At 36.5% G+C, this 20,805-nt stretch overlaps 1 protein-coding gene across 1 annotated transcript in view; it reads right to left on the bottom strand.

Moving 5' to 3' along the window:
* The window catches only part of DOK6 (docking protein 6), a 253,364-nt gene that overhangs the window by 62,800 nt on the left and 169,759 nt on the right, over nt 1-20,805 (bottom strand). Inside the window, exon 6 of the mRNA XM_037382000.1 lies at nt 3,333-3,471. Within this exon, the coding sequence (XP_037237897.1) occupies nt 3,333-3,471 (139 nt within the window). The remainder of the gene's footprint in view (nt 1-3,332; nt 3,472-20,805) is intronic.

Genomic DNA, 20,805 nt, shown 5'->3' with positions numbered 1-20,805 from the left:
CTAGCATTGGACCAAATTTTTTATTGTTCCAAACAAAGTGAGCATAAAACACTACCAGTCTGACAATTTAACACTTTAAACTCAATCAAGAAGACCACCTGAGCTAAACTAGAACATTGTCCACTTTGCTATTATATTTGAATAAAATCCAGTCTGTTTTGATCTCAGTAAAACCAATGTGAAATCACTACTATGCCAGTGACAGCTGATCCTGTATTTCAGGTCTTTCTTCCAGTGTTATAATTTAAAAAGGGAAGTGGGTAGAAGAAAAAAGTGTGCACATGCCTGCTTAAACTGACTGGACTTCTGCTCTTGATGGCAATGAGGCAGACATGGTACTGTATTAGCTGCCACAGCGCAATTTTTCTTCCAGTCCATACACTTTGGAAGGTAATGGGAAGAATTAGTTTCCTTCTCATGTCTTTCTCTTGTTAACATAGTTATTCAGCATGTTACTTGGCTTCAGCAATAGATTTCTTAGCATAAAAATGAATTTATTGGTCAGTATTCTGAGACAACATTTTTGTGTGCAGAGACCTCCATAAATGGAATAAATATGTCCTGTGGCTGCCTGCAATATCTTTATCTGACAAGTCTCTGGCAGCAGTAACTAATTTTACCTTTTTTCTTCTGCCAGAATTTTTTTTCTGGGTTTTTGTGTGTTTGTGTCTTTTTGCTTTTTTTATTAGGAAGATGAACCTTGTATATTCATCATGAGAACTAACCATAAACTATATATTTCATCAAGATTGCTTTGGTAAAAAAATCACTTTGATTTCCTTTATTAACTGTATTCACTTTTTATAATACTGGATTATAACATTTTATAATCTAGAAAAAATTAAATAAAAAATCAGTGTATTAATTACTTAAAATATGTTAACATTTAGGCCAGAACATACAAATATGAAATTCATGAGTCCCTTCCAATATATAACTTCTAATGACTGGAAGGTAGAAGTAAAATGGAATTACTGGTACATTTTCTCCCTTTTTCTAATTTGCATGACAATGTATATACCATTAAGCTTTCTTTACTTTAAGCACTTTCTTTCATTTTTACCTTAAAAAAAAAATTATTTAATTCTATACTATTAAACATGAGCTTTTCATTACAGATAGGGTCAGAAAAGAGCAAAATGCCCAAGTATAGAACTACAGATACAAAAGATCAAAGGTCAAGCTTTGGGAAGATCTAAAAGACATTTATGGCCTCTAGATCCCTGATTTAAAAATACACTCTTGCTTGTGTTTCAGTTTCAGATCTTAGGGAAAAAATTTACATAGGCATTTGATGAAACTGGTGGATTTAGATATCAGAGAAGCAATTATACTTGATAAAAGGAAAATAACACACGCTTAGTCTATTTAATATCTTCAGATCTTGTTTCTAATATGAATACAACTCAAATGTTGCAGATGACACAAATGACCCCTTAAATGTTCAGCACCCCATAAATCAGGAGCAGCAGAGCTTCCAAAACTAAACCAATATTAGCTTACTAGTTAAAGTATGAAATCAATGGATTTTTCAGCCTCTTTAACACAGCCCACAGCTTCTACGCAGCCTAAGCAGGCCTCTACCAATCTACCTCTGCACATCACAGCCCAGCCTCATCCAGGAGCTAAGCACATTATACACTGTGTGGCTGATGAGTCATATATATTTCTCAGCCTGCTCTCACGAGTTTGGTATTATGGACCATATGGCCACAGCCTTCATAAATGAGGTTTTAAGGAAGTCATCTGATGGCAGAAGGGAAATGGCTTTGCTAAGCAGCAAAGATGCTATTTGTCAGGTTGAAGACCTGAAAGTGGTGGTTCCATGAAAGGAAAATCCTGTATGATCCTACTTTAAGTACTTATTATGGCAGCAAGAAAATGCTCCGATTTCTATTACTGGTGTGGACATTCAAAAGTCAACATATTTATAATAATGCTTTTTCCTGGCTTTGGGCTATTATTCAACCACTTTCTGCCCAGCAGAATGCAGAATGCAGTTGTTTTGTGTCAGTACTTCTACTACTTCAGATGCTCTTCCGTTTACTCTATTCTACCATCTTGTCTTGGGCTCTCCAGCAATTGCTCCTGTGTCCTTAACCTTGTTTTAATCTTGACTGTGAACTCTCCTCTTCCTGCTTTTTCTAAAGTTCATGTATCTCAAGTATTGTGCAAATGCTCCTGCTTTGTTTACTTTTATTGAAAAATTCATCCACCTTTCCTCATAAACCACCAAAAGAGTCACTTTTTATGCTTTCCCATCTCAGATCTTACTGAGACACACAGTTTGAGGGAAGCATTCAACATAATGGACTTTTGAGATGGAAATCTAAGTTTTTCCATTTCCTTTTCAGTGACTAGAGGAAGATAGACTTATCTGAGGAGTAGTTAGGAGAAGCACTTGAACACTGGGGTCTTAAGTTGGCCTTTCTCTCAGGAATGTGAGCAAGATATTTTGGCAGTGATGGAGTGTGGGAGGAGAGGAATATGTAAATCAAGTTTGCATGACTGTGGGCACGTACATGGTGGGTGAAGGAAGGAAGGAAGGAAGGAAGACTCACTGGAAATAGTGCAATTTCCCTCAAATCTGTTTTTAGGGACAAAGATACTGATTCCACAGTCATCTGAGAAGAAAAGCATGCAGACCAGGTTCTCTGGCCTCCCCATGTCTTTCCACTCTGGGGATGTAAAGGTGGCTTCAAACCACAGTTGAAAGTTACTTTTACAGAAAGATCATTTAAAACTGTCTCTGTTTCTAAGCACACGGGCCATTTTTTTAGTTTTCCTCTGAAAAAAACCCAAACTTTTCAGTAGTCACTTACAGATAACCTCTGCAAACTGGAAATTCTAAACTTAAAACTAAAAAATAGCTCTTTTTGAACTCACATTGAATTGCTACTTACTGTACTGTTGGGAAAGAAATTCTTTCAGGGGTTAAGAGAAACAGAACATGTCTGCTGTCACCTAGGAGTGTTTTTCCACCATTAAGGCCATGAGGAGCAATTAACACTGATCATTGACAGTCATCACATGGCTGACTTCAGCTAAAGGCTTAGTCTTTGAGTAACAGAGCCACAATTTTCAAGAAGGTAACCATGGATCTCTTGTTTAATGGTATCCACTGTTTCAAAAAGACACCAAAACCAGATCATTGTATAGCACATGCTGAAAATCCCTGACCATGAAAATACGTAAATCTGAATGTCTGTTTTGTCTTAGCCACACAGCTAATACCATCACTGCAGCTGAATCCATGGACTGCCATTAGTCCATATTTCTTTTGTTCATTACCAATTTTTAAAAGTTTAAAGATTTTGGTAAAAAGACCTTACCCTTGCCTTCTGCTCCATCTCCATCATTAATCTTTCATGTTGTTCTGCTATTGCCAGTGTTGCAGAATGCACTTTCTGATATATCATTTCTCCTTCTCGCGTCTGAAAGGTGAACAGCCCTTCTCCTGTGTCACACATCCTGCAGTGAGATTTAATCAGAACGGAAGGAAAAAAAATGAGTACTGTGTAATTTTTATCTAACTGTTATAAAAAGTGCACACCTTGCAGTAGAAAATGCCAACTTTTGTAGCTGAACTCTGGAATTCTGAACATCTGCAGTTATTTTTACCATTGAAGAGAGACATATTCCAAGAGATGTGCAGAACTTTCTGAACATAACCTTTACATTCAGTTTTAATCATCATCTGAATAGTGAAAAAGAAGTTTTATCATAGAATAAAAACTTTAAGTAATACAGTCAGCTATTTCCAGCATCATTTCAAATGTCTGCAGTGGTAAGTGGGACCTGAATTTAATTCCCTTAAACCAACTGACGCCAGAAGTACATAGTGCATCATGACTTTGAAAATTTGACATTTTAAGAGAACATTGACCAATTAAAAATGCTGTTATGGTTAATCACTACAAAGAAGCTGTATCTAAAGACAGCATTAAGAGGGTTAAATTATAAACATCTGAGCACATTTATGTGAGGCAGCGTCTAAAGCTATCTTAATAATTACCAAAGTCATTCAGTGTATTTGACAATAGGAATGGTATTTCTGCTGTATAAGAAGATAAAATAATGAAAAAAAACCACCCCGGAAATAAAATTTGCTTTCTTCTTTTGAGATGGCAACTGCTGATATCCTTATCTGTGATATCACTGAGGCATTATGCTGAGGAAGAGGAGTGGTACATGGTAAATGCATGACAAAGACGGCTGGGAAATACAGAAAATGGGAGTAGACAACAATGTTAGATTACTGAGTAGGTGCTACTTTGAGGATATATCTGGTGTTAAACAGTGGTACAATTTGGCATATTTATATTACTAGTCCCATTATATTATCAGTGTCTGATTTCTGTATTTGTATAGACTTCTTGCAAATTTAGAAATGGAATTAAAAAAATCCTTTTTATTTGGTCTGATAATCCCTGTAAAGATTTTCAGTTATCTGTGATAGAAAATTGTTGACTTGATTGACTGATTCATAACACCCTTCAGCAATAGAGAGATTTTGTTTTGTCTTAAAGTAGAATATTCCTTTAATGTTTTGGTTGTTTACATTATTTTTAAGGACATAATTTCTTTACTATCTCAACACCTTCAGCATGGCCCTGCAAAGCCCAAGGCATACAGAATTACAAGACATTTTAGAAAAATATGTCCTGAATAGTCTAACATACTAATAGGTTTTTAAATATCAGTATCTTTAGAGTTTGCATCCCAGATTCTGTATGATTATTCATGCATTAAATTTTATAAAATATTTTCCCATAAAATGAACATATAGATCTATATTGTTTTAATTTATTAATAATTAATTTTAAAGTCATTAATAATTATGCTACATTACATGCATGTGCACTCAAACAATTATGTTATAGCTTTTTGAAAATGGAATAATTTTTTTCATGCGACTTTTTTGTGGAATTAGGATACAGCTTCCTACACAATTTTATTTCAGAACTCATTGAACAGGACTATTGTGCTATAGAAGAGACTACTGAGAATTCAGCCATTGCTTTTGATTTCAAGGATGACCAGTGAAAATATAGCCTTATTAACACTTAAAAATATTTGCCTGTTCACTGGAGGAGACATGCTTTCATGAGCCTTCTATAAAGGAAGGGAAGAACAGAAAGCAGTGAAGGCAGAAACATATTCAACACAAGTGCTTCTGGAAAATACCTGGTGAAAATACTTAGTAATGATCAACTGATGTGTTGAAAAGAAAGTCATAGTCTTAAGAATAGATGATTCACGATATTATCCATAATTCTGGAATAAAAATAGTCTTCTTCATCCCAAGATGTATTTGATCAGTATTAATGTGATGTACCAATTAATAGATTAATTAAAAAAAACCAACACTTTTGTATTCCAATTCCAATGAAGATCATGTTCCCTGCTGTAAAAAAATAAGGTATTTTACATCCTTAGCCACAGTCTTCCACAGAGCTTCTGGTAGAAATAAAATATCTCCAGAGTTTTGCGACATTATGGCAACAGCCTTTCAGATCCCTCAGGGCATCATATATAACTAGTACTCTGCTTTTGTATAAAGAGATCTTAATAAAATTCAAGCAGCGTGAAATACCAAGTCTGGAAAAATGACAGGGTTTCAGAAACCGAAGCAAAATATGCTCTTTCTGTTGGTTTCAGAGGATGAAAAATCCTACAGGGATAAAAACAAGGAAGCAGGCAATGGAGGGTGATTAAGATTCAGGAGTTAAGCTGCTTGTTTTGACCAAGCAAAACCTGACCATGACCGCTGCCCATCAGCCCAGGGTCTGTACCGCCTGTGTGAGCCCTGGGTGGAGGCAGCAGTGTAGGCTGTGGCACTGCCCCAGCACCTCAGCCACCGCAGAGGACAGCAACGCTGGGTCCTGCTTATCAGCTGCAACAGGTGACTCAGGTGGACGTGTCATGCCAGCATCAGAAAACCACTGATTACCACCCCCTGGACTGTGGGCTTACCTGGCTAACAATGGGCGATACGCACACAACTGCTCAAAACTGGAGGTGGAGGAGAAATCTGGGCATCATTTTTTAAAGTGCTGAATTCCCCTAACTCACTTTGAAGTTCACAGGACTTAAAGGCCCTAGGAATGAAGCAATTGGTACCTTTCTTTCTTCTATCTAAACTCGTTATTAGTAATCTGTCTCCCAAGGAGATGAATCTCTTTGCCACAGTGACGTTTTCCTGTTCAGCTCCCCAGGATGTTACTCAGATGAAAATCTGATTTAAGAGCTATTCTAGTCTAGTCTAGCCTAGCCTAGCCTAGCCTAGTCTAGTCTAGTCTAGTCTAGTCTAGTCTAGCCTTGTCTAGTCTAGTCTAGTCTGTTCCAGTCTATTTGAGTCTAGTCTAGTCTAGCCTATCGTAGTCTAGTCCAATCATTTCTAGTTTTGTCTGTTTTCTGTTCTATTCTAGTCACGACACCGTTGTGTTCAGCAGCATGTTTTAGGGTTAGTTTCAGTCTTTCTAGAACAAGGAAGCATAAACCAAAACAGAAGTGCTGCTAAACATGATGGAGATGGGGACAGGGAAAAGTGTATTTGCAATGTCCTAAGTTTAAGAGGGTTGCTGAAAAAACAGAGGACCTTTACTTGGCCAACAGGAATGTACAAGCCCATGAGTTGAAACTCACTTCTTGACTTGCTCTATTTACAGTGAAAATATAGTCAGCAGAACAAAGACACTCTACAGCCTGTACATTTAAAGCTACATTTTCAGGTTTAGCCCTGCTAATATGTTGCTTTATTATAAGTGAAAATGAAATAACTGTGTGTAAACTCAAATTTCTCTATGTTCAAAGGGCGCATGGTTGTTCAGTTGCCAGTTTAATAGCGTCTTCATAACTTTCTTTATGTCTTAGAATCCCTTTAGGGAAAAGACAGGACAAAGGTGTGGACCTCTTCTTTTCCTGATAATGCCACTGTGCATCTCTACGAGCTCAGTATGACCTTCACTGTCAAAATATTTCACTGATTTCACATACTTTAAGTTTTTGATGAGAGACTTAACAGCTTGTGGATGCTTGAAAAATGCTGATGTTAGCTTGTCTATTGCTGTGTTTCTAACTTTAAAACAGTGATATCATTAACCTATACTTTAGGATATTTAAGGATCCAATGCATTAAAATGTATGAAGTGCTTTGACTGAAACAGGAAAGTGCATTTTTTTCTGTATTATTACAGAATGATATCACTGGGTGGATAATGCAATCAGTAGATAAACAGTTTTTGTGAAGTTATTACTTCTTAAAATACTGCCACAGCTTTTTATGATCATCACTGTTAGTAGATCTGCCTCAAGAGCCAGGGGAAAGAACAGGGAGAAGGTAAGAGCTAAGCTTGTGGCCCAGGACAAACTGGAGTTATAGATCAACGCTGAATGTTCTTGCTTTTACTCAAAGGTAGGGCTTACATTCAAGCCAAAGATATTTTCCCACCAGTATTGCACAATTTTTTTCACTGTTTCCCAATTTCACACAATGGTTTCCCACTGCCTCTACTCACTAAAGTAACTTCAGCCTTTTAGAGCAAAACCAATACTATATATAAATCTTTAGAATTCCCTTGAAAAAGGAAACTTTGTTGACTTGACTTGACCGCTATTTACAAATGGTAGTTTTTGCCAAATAGAGGTTCATGCTGTCCTGTCATATGTGAAATATTTTAAAAGTTTAACAGTGAAACATTCAGCAGCTGCATAAAAGGACAAGAAACAGGCATCTCAGCTTCATTTCGCTATCATGGTTAAGGGTAAAATACATTTTCACAATAATAAGGTTGTCTGAAAAACAAGATGCTCAGAAAGATTATTTGCTATGAGCCCTTGTTTTAAATTAAGGACAAATGACAATTGTAATTAGAAAATTTTTAGTTCTTTATATATATAAATATATTTTAATGGATTTGAATGATTTCTTTTTACTGACAAATAATTTAGCATTAAAGAAATAATGGCTGATTTAAATACTCAAAAGTATACAAAATTACGTACAAATAACTAAAAAAAGGTAGACATCCTCAAATAGGCACTGAAAAAACCTCATAAAATGTTTAATACTAGTAACTATAGCTATTAGTAACTAATACATAATAAAAACCCTACTACCATAGTTTAGCATTTCTAGTTCTTTAAATAAGAATGGACTATAATTTTTTAAATGAGAATGGAAGATGAGTAAGTACTGTCTATAATGAGAGTGCTATAAGTTACCAGTACCAAACTGGATGTAATTGCTGTCGCGTACTCTGCATCTGATGTGTGAAAAATCATTTCCTTTATAAACTGAAGCTGTTTACTCGGGACACTTCAAGGCCTGGGAATGAAGTTACCTAGTACTGACAAACGTGGTCAGATACCACTTATGGGACCAGACCTGTTACTGTCACAAGACTAGTAGTAAATAAAAGATAGCCTTTCTTTAAAGCCTTGAAGCTGTGACTGTCAGTCAGGAAAAAAAAAATAACTGGTATGCAATATTTAACTCTGAACTGAGACATTTATTTCATGTGCTGCTACAGCTTTGATTTTCTAGAAAGTGGTGGAAACTAGCAACTCTTCCTCCAATTTAGTTAAATTATCAGTGGAGACACACAAATACTATCTCTCTTGGGGATATCTAACTTTTGTTCTTTCCTTGTTATCTCAACTTGAGCTAAGCCATTTTGACAGAAATCCCGTTTGTTCTTTGTGTGCAAGACTGTTACACACAGCACACACTAAAGACAGGCTAGCTGACCAGTAGACCTCACTATAGGATGAATAAAAAACTGCCTTGAGGGTCCAAATTCTTTGCTTATTCCAGCCTTCAAAACATGCTAGCTTACTTCCTCTCAAAGTTGTTCTTTCCTGCGAAAATGAAAAAAAAGCAAGCAAAGCAAATAAACTCCTTGTGGCAGGGGCGTATTTAGATTAAAATCTCCCTTTACACCTATTAATATGTATTAAAACAACTGAAAAGTAAACTATATATGCTTTTATAAAATTGTAAGTCAACTGCTATGTTGGAAGGGTAGAAAAGCAGAGGAAGAAATAAGAAAATGTTGATAAGATTCCTAATGTACAATAAAGCAATGAAAAAAAAGGATACATATGGTGGGGAAATAAAAAAAAAAGGATAGCTACGTAATTAGGATATGTATGGGACCTAGGAAAGATCTATTGGTGAAGCAGAGAGAAGACAATTTACAGGAAATGTGCACAAAGTGTAATTAACTCAGGTATAGAACTTTGACAGCAGACATGGATAGAAAGACCTAAAGTTGGGACAAAGTTGGTGCAAGCGGGGAAAAAGTCCTGTGAAAAACCGACATGAAGCACAGCAATGATACAAAGGGCAACGTCCAGAACAAGCAGACACACTCTGAGTGTGGCTCGTTACTTATTCCCTATATGAATAATGAGTTAGATTGCCATGCTTTTTTGTCAGCGTTTCAGAGTTTTATCTGGAGTGTCAAATGGATATCCTGGCAATTTTATGATCTTCTTTGATCATAAAATAATGAAAATGATCTGATATATGAGGCACCTGCCTGCACTTCTTAATGATGGTTATTTACTGGCAAGAATATACAACACAAAAAAGCAATTATGCATGGTATCTACTAATTGCTGGCTATAGACATTCTTCCGTAACATTTATTGTTGTTGTTTTGCATTGAAGTGCAATATTGTTATTGCACTTCAGCTGAGGTGGATAACTTTACACTATTCTTCCCACACGTTCATAAGATATAGATAGCAGTGTTAAATCTGAAATTAGCTTGCTTTCATGTGGAATATCCTTGAATTTGGCCTGAGTCCATACAGGGAACATGGAGTATTACCACATCTCGATATGGCTCAGTAACTTTATCATGGAGCTTAGCCCTGAAGATTTCTTGACTCATTCTCAGTGTTTCCAATTAAAAGGACTAAAGGAACCCTCATGCCATCAAAGCAGCTTTCCTACTAAGACCATTTATGGCAACATTGTGCAATTCGGAGAAGGAACATACTCAGAGATGGAGTGGAAATGAGTGATGATGTTGTGCCCCCAGGTAGCTGAGATTCCATTACTCAGAGGAATCCAGCAGTCCTCCTCCAGTATTTCTTACAGGACCTTAACACTTTCCAAGCTGCGTAACTTTTTAAGATATTGTATGCAGTCACAGTAACAAAAATCTTATGTGCTAGTCTTTTTGAACAGAGATGCACTACCCTACAAATTTTCCCTCTAAAAGGGAGACTTTTTGTGTGAATAATATTTTTTCGTGATAAGATTATTTCTTTTCCTGCTGAAACCAAATGACCATTTAAGTGGTATAATATAATATAAACAGAAATTTTCACATGAAAACATGTTTTTATTTGTTTTGTCAGATGGGAGAGATTTCTGTACAGTACTAGTGGTAATTATGCCTCTTGGGATATTTTTTCTTCTCATTGCCTGTGCTGCCTCTACAACTGCTGTCTCTGCGCTGCCCTCTGTGATAGCACATTTATGCTGGCGAGGCATATCAGGGATGTATCTGACATTTCCCCATGTCAGATGTTTCCCATTTTTTGTTTAATGGAAGTGAAGAAAGTAGGCTGTGTCTTTCTCTGGACTATATCAATGATTATCCACTAGCACTTTAATTCTCTAATTAATTTCCACAGGTTTTTCTCTGTCTATCATAAGACACAGTGAAAAAATTGTATTTTTGCTTTCTTTCCTTGAGGCTCAGTTTTGATAAGAAGGAGTATTCTGTCTGGGACTTATTTCAGACCACTTTTATTTGGTTACTACCAAGCTTTTCCATCTATTCTCATGGAAATATTCTTATTTATATTAATTACTTTGATATACCAGAATAAATGTAACTAGTACTGAACAGTTAAAGATAGTAAATCATTCTCAATGCTAGTTACAGTGCAAAAAGCAGAAAAACTGACTTTATTGAAGTGATGCATAAAAGGTAGAATGTGGAGACCAATATGCTAATTATGAAATATATCCATATGTAACGGTAAATATGCCGTACATAGGCTCTGTTTTCTATTTCCTAGACCCTAGAAACTAAACTATAGTCAATAAGAGAAGAAATATTCTGGAGTCTAAGAAGTTGAATCCCGAACACTTTACTATAACTACATTTTTTGCCTCTTCCTGCTTATAAGCTAGCTTCATGAAACATGACCTAGACATTTTGATGGGGAAGATTGAACTGTGCTGTTTGTGCTCTACCACCTCTAAGTAAGAAGGATTCTAGGTTACACATGCAAATTACCCTTCTGTGTTGGTATGCAGTTCATATTATTTAAGAAACCGGTGTAGGTCATCAATGCATATGTGCATGCAAAACAAACCACTTTACGGAGACTTCAGATCCCTTCACATTTTCTTTAAAAAAAGATCACATTTATTAAAAACAAAGAGACGATAATAAAATCAATTGTTGACATGTTCTTAAATACACAAGATATTTGCATTTTTCACAGTTTAAGTAATAGAACAAACATGAAAATTTTGTCAGATAATTAGTTCTGTTACTTTGTAAAGCTCAGGTCTTGTTGACAACGATGAAATACTATTTAACAGTGTCTTGGATGACTATTTATTCTTACCAACTCCATGAAAGATAAACCAAGAACTCATACATTACTATTATCATTTCAGCACAGAAGCATCAGTTACGGTTGGCTGTACAGAAAACAGACCAATGAAAAACACTGGTCTGAGAAAAATAAAAGAGATTGCAAAGACTACAAACAGCTATTTTTTTTTAATTAAACCTTTTCACTCATCATGGTTTAGCTATTATTTTTCATCTCACTTTTGAATGAGAGGGGTATAAGCTGGGGTCATATTCAAATACAGGTATTTGCTACAGGACTTCTGTCACCCTGTTAAGAGCTGTTATTCCCCAATGAAGACAAACACATCCCATAACAATATTACCCAGTTCCTCTCAGTGTCTTTAGTAGCAGAACACAGGTGAAGCAGCATTAATCTATGTGAATACCGTTGACACTGATAAATACAAAAATGTTAGATATAAAACCCAAATGAGGCCATTACTGGTTAAAATAAATGACAGTGTAATAATAGAGGAGCCCTGTGGCAGCGCATCACTGCTTGCTACAACAGAAGCAATAAAATTTAGTGGCCCAGGGTTTTTTTTTCCTTTTGGAGCCCTAAAGTCACTGTTACATTGGGGACTACTGCTTGCCCAGGGTGTTGTGGATGGAAATCCTCTCAAATGGTACTTGCTAGAGTCTGAATTAATTCTGAACACAGTGTGACACGATTCTGAACGTACTCGATCCTCTTTCAGGAAGTAATGAGTTTTGTAAGAAGGAGGCACCTGCCAGTTAAGAGATGTTAGCATAGAAAGAGCCAAGGTATGAATGTGCATAGGTATATTTGTTCATTTTACTTCATCTTTGAGGAACTTGGAGTGCTTAGAAGCTCTGCCACTGGACATTATTGCAGAGGTGTCAACAATATTTGGAGTCATTGATCATGCTCAATGTAAAAGCTAAACTAAGAAGACGTAAAAATGCCCAGTTTTGCATCTGTACATACCAACAAATACGATATTAAAAATTTAACATAGGACCACATTTGAGATGATCTACAAGAGTATTTGTCCTATAATGCCTCATTAACCTCTCATCTATGTATCGAATGCTATTGGAAACACAGGTGCAGTCAGGTACTGTGTTCGTGTCATTGGTCTTATTATTATTTTGACAGCAAGCATAGGAAACTGATACTTCCTGCATTTTGATCAAAGTATATCCACTTAAGGAGAGGAGGGAAATTTCTGGAGGGCTGAACAGGAATGAATTAATAAAATTTATATTTTTGATGGATGAATAAAAAATTAATATCAAGACAACAGAAGTAAAAATCTAGAAACTGATATAGAGCCATGTTTAGGACCATAGAACCAGGGAAAAAAAAAAGTGAATTAGTCAATTATAACATGTATTCAATACATCGGTTTTCCTGGTTTATGAAAAATGAACACTGCACACTTTCATTTAAAAAGTGGGGGCACACAAAGTGCAAAGAAATAATGAAGGGAACGCCCCGAGAGGTCTATGTTATATTTTTTGACTACTTGAAAATAAAGCATTTCAAGTGTGTCCCACTCTGTCCCTGCCCCTTTTAAGTGCACCATCAATAATGGTTTTGGCCACCTAATTTATCATCAGACATTCCCTGAAACTTTCATTGTGCTATGATTTTATTGTGATGGGGATTTAAGCACTGCTCTCTTTGTTCATCGTCTCATGTCATCGTCTCCATCTTCAAGGTATGAGAGCTCCTGCTTTGACCATTGTGGCCACAGAGGAATTTTCAGAAAGTCATATGCAAATACTATGGGCACACAGGGTTGTCCAGAGACACTCACCATGCCATGTACATACACTAATGAGTAATTAACATATGCTAATTATATCCAAAGACTCACCACACTGATCTCAAAACTGGCAGGTTTTCGACTCCACGGTGGGAGCAGCCTGCCACAGCAGCAACCCCTGGGACAAGCAAAAGCACCAGGGATGAGACAAGGCAGGGATTTCTTTGAAGAAAAACCTGTATTTCTCAGCTGCTGACAGTAAGAACTGAAGATCTTAGCTGAAGGCCACTTTAACTAGACATGTAGACACAGATGGCCAAATAATGCCTTCAGCAGAAACTGGATGTGCAATAATAATATCAGACAATAATCATAGAAAATGTACAGCCCCCACAAGTATAAAACATTCATTGAACTTCCACCAGTTTTCTACATGTGGTATTTAATTTAGAGAGGAAACATGACTTCCCTCCCACTTGCTTTAACTTTTCCTCTTTGACATAAGCTAGGCCAAAGTGAGGCAGACAGATTTTTTCCCTGTTCTCTCAATTGCAAACAGCAGCAATTCTGTTATGGATCAAGCAGCTCACACTGCATTTACCTGGCATCTAACACCAACTTTGATTGCGTATATGACATCCTTGTGTTAGTGCTTGCAGCAGTGGGAAAACTCTCTTTAAGTATTTCTCATTAGCCTGATAGCTAAAATAAATCAGTTTGTGTTCAGTAAGTAGCAGCTTAATAAGGCCTTGAGAGCCCTCAAAATATTTTTTGTAAGATTTTGTTACACTTCTTTCAATTATACAAGTAAGTGGGTAGGTACAAGTGAATAAAAGAAATGTAAAAGCAAAGAAATAAGAGAGTCCTGCAAAGCAAATAATCACATATATTAAATCATGCAGAAAAACAAGAGGAAAAGCATATAAAAGGATGAAAAATAAGCAAAAAGCAGTATTTACAGTTTATTGTTTCATACGTGGGCTCCCTGTATATTTTCTTATCTCATCTCTCATATATTATGTTCTTTCTATAACTTCATGGGATGCAACAGCTAGCCATTTTCTGATATTTTGATAACTCTTTATTTCCACCTTTCATAAGTGGCAACCAGTTATGATGATTAGGTTCTCCTAGTTGAACAGCTAAGAGTCCTGTGTGAAACTACTGATGCTCTACTGCATAAAGCCACGTTTTATGCTATCTTTAATGAGGCTTTTGTTTAAACCAAAAAGGTTTAAGTAAAAATGGTAAGAACTGAGGCCATTGTGTGTATGTGCCACCATCTATTCTGGACAAATACTCCTTCAGGCCAGTTTTCTACATAGCACAAGATGCTACTAATTGACAAGAAATGCACCTTGACAAGTCCACCAGAAAAGGGGAAAAACAAAGGCTGCGAAATGAATTTGTAATGGTAGAATCTGAAAGTATGAAATGCACCTTCTCTAATGCATAAAATATTCAAGCACAGCATGTTTGCTCTCTTCCTGGGAAACTTGAAGCATTGTTATAATGCAAAATGGAAAAAAGCAATAGTCCTTTGCTGTGAAAAAACACTAACAAGCTACCTTTACACTGGAGCTTACTCATCCAGTTCAATATTTCAGAGTTTAGGCTTCTACTGTTCTACACTGCCTTAGTAATATTTTTATAAGAAATTTATAACAGCCATGCAAGTGCTCTGAACACTGGAATGTGTCAATCCCTTCTGTCCATGATTCTGTATGCCAGGTTTAAAAAAACCATGAACTATAGATGCAATACCTGCTGGCTTCATCAAACTTTTATACACACCTAGCCAAAAAGGAAACACTATAGGTGGCAGAAAGAGAAACAGTACAAATCCCTATGTGCAGAACAATACATGATGGATATTCATGGCTCTTATGCAGCAAAAGGTGGCCATGCCTTCCCTGGACATTTACACATAATAATTTGGGCATGTCTGGGGCTATTTCATGCATGTCATTAAAACCCTCTTGAGTATCCTAGGTAACATTTAAGAAGCCTTTTGAAGTATTTCTCCATTTTGTTACTCTGGAACATTTATATTATAGGTATCCTTAATGTCATAGACAGAGTATTAGTCTCAAGACAAATGCTAATCTACATTTCTATTTCTGTGTATTACTATTTCTGCTCTAATTTCTCTGATAGTCCTTTTTACCAGCTATTTGACAGTACTTCTACATGCACTGAACACTTTTTTTATTGGCTGCCCTCCATTTCATCTACGCTTCTAAAGCCGAGAGCCAATCATACTGATTTTTTTTTTCTCTGAGAAATTGATTCAATGGGGCTTAAAGTAGCCTCCCATAAAAAGACAAAAGTACCTGTAAAATTAAATATTTGAAATGGTGTCGTCAATACCTGCCAATGACAAGCATTTATCCTGGCCAATCTCATTTTGCTACTTTTTGCTCCTATCTTCCACACTTTCTGATTAGTTGTTCCTAAAATGCTGCACATATTCCAAAAGATGCTACAGTGTTCCATCAGAAAATCAGCTACCTTTTGCTTTTACTCAGAAGTACTTTCCTATCTATTTCTCTCTTAACAGCCCATGTGTATCATCACCACATTCCTATCACCTTCTATTTCATGTGCTTAGCCCATTTCTGTCCCCCTCCACATGATCTGCCCTCCTATTGTCATAAATCTCTTGAGTTTCTTTTAGTCCCAGAAAGCCGGTCCGCTTGCTAACCAATGTATGTGCAAAACAGCTTTAGCACATCCAGCCCTGGTCCTCTCCAGACCAGTGCTGTTTTGCATAGCTGCTGCCACTCTTAATTCTCTGGTGACAGTGACAGTACTCTTAGATAAGTAAGTCACCAGAAATACAAATGATCCAACCTGTCATTTCATTAAATAAAGATTTGGCACCCAGAGTCATTATCTGAAAGAACTTCAGGGTTTTCCACTGAATCATCACCTAGACTATAAAATTTTCCGCCCTTCAATCCCATTCCTGACAGTAAACAACACTGTCCTGCTTTTAACTGGGACAGAATTAATTTTCTTCTTAGCTGGTGCAGTGTTGTGTTTTGGATTTGGTGTGAGAACAATGTTGACAGCACACTGATGGGTTTGGTTGTTGCTGGGTCATGTTTATACTAAGCCAAGGAATTTTCGGTTTCTTGGGCCCTGCCAGCGTGAGGGCTGGAGGGGCACGGGAAACTGGGAGGGGACACAGCCAGGACAAGTGACCCAAACTAGCCAAAGGGATATTCCATACCATATAGCCTCATGCTGAGTATATAAACTGGAGGAAGAAGGAGGGGGGACATCTGGCATTATGGCGTTTGTCTTCCCGAGTAACCATTACACATGATGTAGCCCTGCTGTCCTGGAGATGGCTGAACACCTGCCTGCCCATGGGAAGTGGTGGATGAATTCCTTGTTTTGCTTTGCTTGTGCAGCTTTTGCTTTATCTATTAAACTCTTTATCTCAACACATAAGTTTTCTCACTTTTACTCTTCCAGTCTTCTCCTCCATCCCACTCAGGGGAAGTGAGTGAGCGGCTGTGTGGGGCTTAGTTGCCAGCCAGGGATAAACCATGGCAGATACATATGGTCTGAGAGTTCCATTTTTTTAAATTTTCAAACACTGTATACTAATAAATGCAGGTTTGCAATAAGTGATGATAATTTTAGTTTACTTTTGTAGTCAACTTGATGAAATTTCAGCCACAATAGCACATTTTCAGGAAAAAAAAATAATCTCTCCTATCATTCATCCAAAATATTGTTTGCAACAACTGTATCAGGGAACATTTGAAGTATCATTTTAAAAGATAAATAATTTCCAAGATGGACAGAGAATTAAAAAACATTGTACAAAAACGTGAAAATCTGCTTTGTTGCACTGGTTCAAGCAAGCATCGAGCGTACAATGCTATATTTGACTTTTTGGCCACTGGCAGGATAATCAAGTAGATAAAGCAACTTGGTGAATTATAGCACTGTACTGAGTTTTCTCCCAAAAAGTCAGAAAGATCAAACGATGTTTGGAGCAGCTGAGATTGAGGGATTCCATTAGATGATGCCTATCCCTCCCCTCCTTCTAATAAGATGGAAGCTTTTTAGAAAATATGTGACAAATGACTACTCACAGCAGAAATACATCACACACCACAGAGTACAGCATTATTGATAGTGCAATAATAGTAATAACTTACTGTGATAGCAAAGAAGTACTATTAGGAGGGACACAGTAGCTAATAGCATTTCCTCTAACAGGGGCTAAGGGACAAACCTTCCTTCAGTACCTTATAAATAAGAGGAAGATTAAAGGAGCCTGTGGGACCAGTCAACACACCTCACAAATAGCCTGGCTTTTCCAGAATGCTACTGAGCAGGCACTGCCTGTAAAGTGCTCTCCATCTCTCCTATGTGACAGTATTTTGATAGTTCTTTAGTTAATTGAAATTAGAGTGAGAGGACACTTAGTTAAAATAAAAGACTTGAGGGGGGCATAATGCATGATAATGCCGGAAACAGAATCTGAAATTTAGCACATGGATTTGTATTCAATCAACATTAAACATAGCTATTTAAAAAATTGAAGGAATCACTCACGGATGGTCAATTTGAAAGTTCTTTTAGGTCTTCCTATTTAGTTATATACCCATTCTGGGAAGAACACTTTTTATATTATTTTATATCTGTCTTCAAACATGTTCACAGGGGGGTGGGTAGTGTGGTGGTGTGGGGTGTGTGTGTGTCTGTGTGTGTGTCTGTGTGTATATTTGTCTCAGTAGCAAAGTTTCACAAAAAGTAGCTGTTAATAAGTGGTGGAGAATATCAGTTTTTTAGCATGGTTTAAAGGTTTGACCCAAAATATCCTAGGTATTCTCTGGTTTGTAGGGACATAAAATAAAATAAATAAAAAAAAAACCAACAACCACAAAAAGTAAATGAATGCAAACTCCCCATTACTTTCAATATTACTGTCTTGGTTTTGCTTATCTGTAGTTTTTTTGCATGAGAGCAGTTTGTTTTTCTACTTAATGATATAACAAATTAGATTAATAATTAATTAAGTTAATGGATGAAAATATTCAGTATCTTCATGATTGTTGATTTTTGCAAAAAAAAATTGTACAAACCTGCAGTAATATTAAAAAAAAAAAAAAAAAAAAAAAAAGTTTGTTACCTCCACAGTTACTCACATATTCCAAACCAGTCATGGCTGCACGGAGATCACATATATGTTTGGGAAAGTGTATATAATATACATATATATAAAGCTTTGTTGGTAATGGCATTCAACTTACTAATGAAAAGCCAGAATACAGCTACTGAAAAAATGAATCACCATGGAAATTTCCACGCTAGAGTTTGTGTTCTCACTCTATTACTACATCCAGAATACAGAAGCATTTCTGGAACTGCTATACCTCTGTGAATGACAGCAGAGGCCATAACCACTCTATTGACCTCTTTTTGAAACACAGAACTTACTGGATACCATCATCCTTCAGAAAAGCTACATCTTATGTTAAACAAAAAATATGCCAATAGGTATTTTATAAGTGAGTTCATTATTTGTGAGAACAATGAATCAACACTGTCTGAAAGAACAAGAGAAATTAGTCAGATATGATACAAACCTTCCAGGATTAGCCTTCTAAAGCAGCTTTCTCAGCTCAGAAATAGTGACTGGCAGTTATGCTATACTCAACTTGATTCCAGTATAATCACATCCCAAGACTGAGAGAAAAATAAAACTTCTACTGCAATTTTACATGTGACATACAAGAGACAACTGTTCAGACACTAAAATGACCTTTAGAATAAACCTAACTGTCAGCTGAAGCTGAGGAACCAGAGATCCTGACAACAAACGAAGCCCACAAATGTTTAAAACTGTGCTACTTTACCCTTCTGCAATGCTCCCTGTGTGCAAGTGGAAGAGCAGGTTTGCACAGGTTCCTAAATATTCATGAAGGAGGCTCTTTTGTTGTGCAAATTCAAGCCTTTGCATTTTGATTCCTTCTATGTTTGTACAGCCACAGCACAGGGGATATTTCAGACCTCGTCCTCAATGGATGATACTACATTCATAAGCGTTGGAGAAAAAGAGGATTTATTTGTGCTTAGTATTCTTGCTGGCTAGATGGTTCTCTGTGCAAAACGTGACCTCCTGGATTGCCCCTTGTGAAGTGTTCAACACTCTTCTACTGTCTGTATAGATGATTAGGTGCCCAGTTTCAGCATTTTTAACTGGCTCATGCAAATAGGCTTGGTGGGAAGAGATGCAACAGTATTTAAGTACTAAAATAGAAACTCTGGCTCTCATTGTAAATGGCATCTATATAAGAAATTAAGAACATTAGCAAAATTTATTAGTATATATGAGCTTCTGAGTTTTGCTGTTGATTTTATTTCTTTTCTAAATGGGGCTTTTTCATTGTTTTGCTTTTCAAATCTGGGATATTTCAGTCCTCCTGCATCTTAGATGTTAGATGGTGTTACGACTCTTGGAGAGAAAAGGACCTGCTGCTGGAACGTCTCAAGTTATTCAGAACTGCCATAAAAGATTAATTATTGCTATTGCTCACTGTGGAATTCAAAGGTTAAAATCTAGAGTTGAAACAATAAGTAAGTCCTAAAGTGATTAAGAATGTATGAATTATTTCATCTGTTTCTTCTCTGCTCATATGTTACACACCAATAACCTTGTTAGTCATATTCAGCATCAGGAATATTAATCTAACAATCCATGCTTACAGCAGAGCATATGTATGAAAAAGGAACAATTAGAATATGGTCTGCAAATAGCAAATCTTCTGGGCTCAAGCATGGATGTAAAGTCACTTGGAAGAAAAATGATGGCCAGACTCAAAATATTTATAACAAGCCCTATTTTGATTATGACATACAGCCGTATTACAAAAGGAGAAGGCAAATTACACACTTCAATGGAAAGGCACATTTCACGTTATTTCAGGATCATCAGAAGGAACATAACATGCTATCTGCTAATACATTAGGCAATGACAATACAATTCTTATTGATTTCACTAAAAACTTCGTAACATTTGAATTATAACAATGATATTGTATATATAGTTATCAGCTGAAAATGTACACTATGCCCTCTGGGTTGCAAAATATGCCATTATGAGCCACTTCTATAGATACCACAGAGATGAAGGCTTTGCTTCTGAGCTGTATGTCTTTTGTGTTAACTGGACAAACTTCAGGTGACTGTTTTTCTAACTGCATATATTTCATTCAGTACAAATTCATAAGCGAAATTACTGGTTAGGCAATGGTGAATTAATGAACTACTGATGTTCTCATTCCTATCAATTTAGTATTTATACATTTGTTCATTACTATGCTATACAACTTTGTGGAGCTTGCTGGAGTCACTGACTTCTCAATCTATCTGTGATAAAATTACAACTTAATAAAGGTAATGTTAATGTTATTGCCTTTTTTGAGATGCCAT

The sequence above is a fragment of the Falco rusticolus genome, chromosome 3 (genome assembly GCF_015220075.1).
Source record: "Falco rusticolus isolate bFalRus1 chromosome 3, bFalRus1.pri, whole genome shotgun sequence".
In the NCBI taxonomy this organism is placed as follows: Eukaryota; Metazoa; Chordata; class Aves; order Falconiformes; family Falconidae; genus Falco; species Falco rusticolus.
This window is presented reverse-complemented; position numbering and strand designations above follow the sequence as displayed.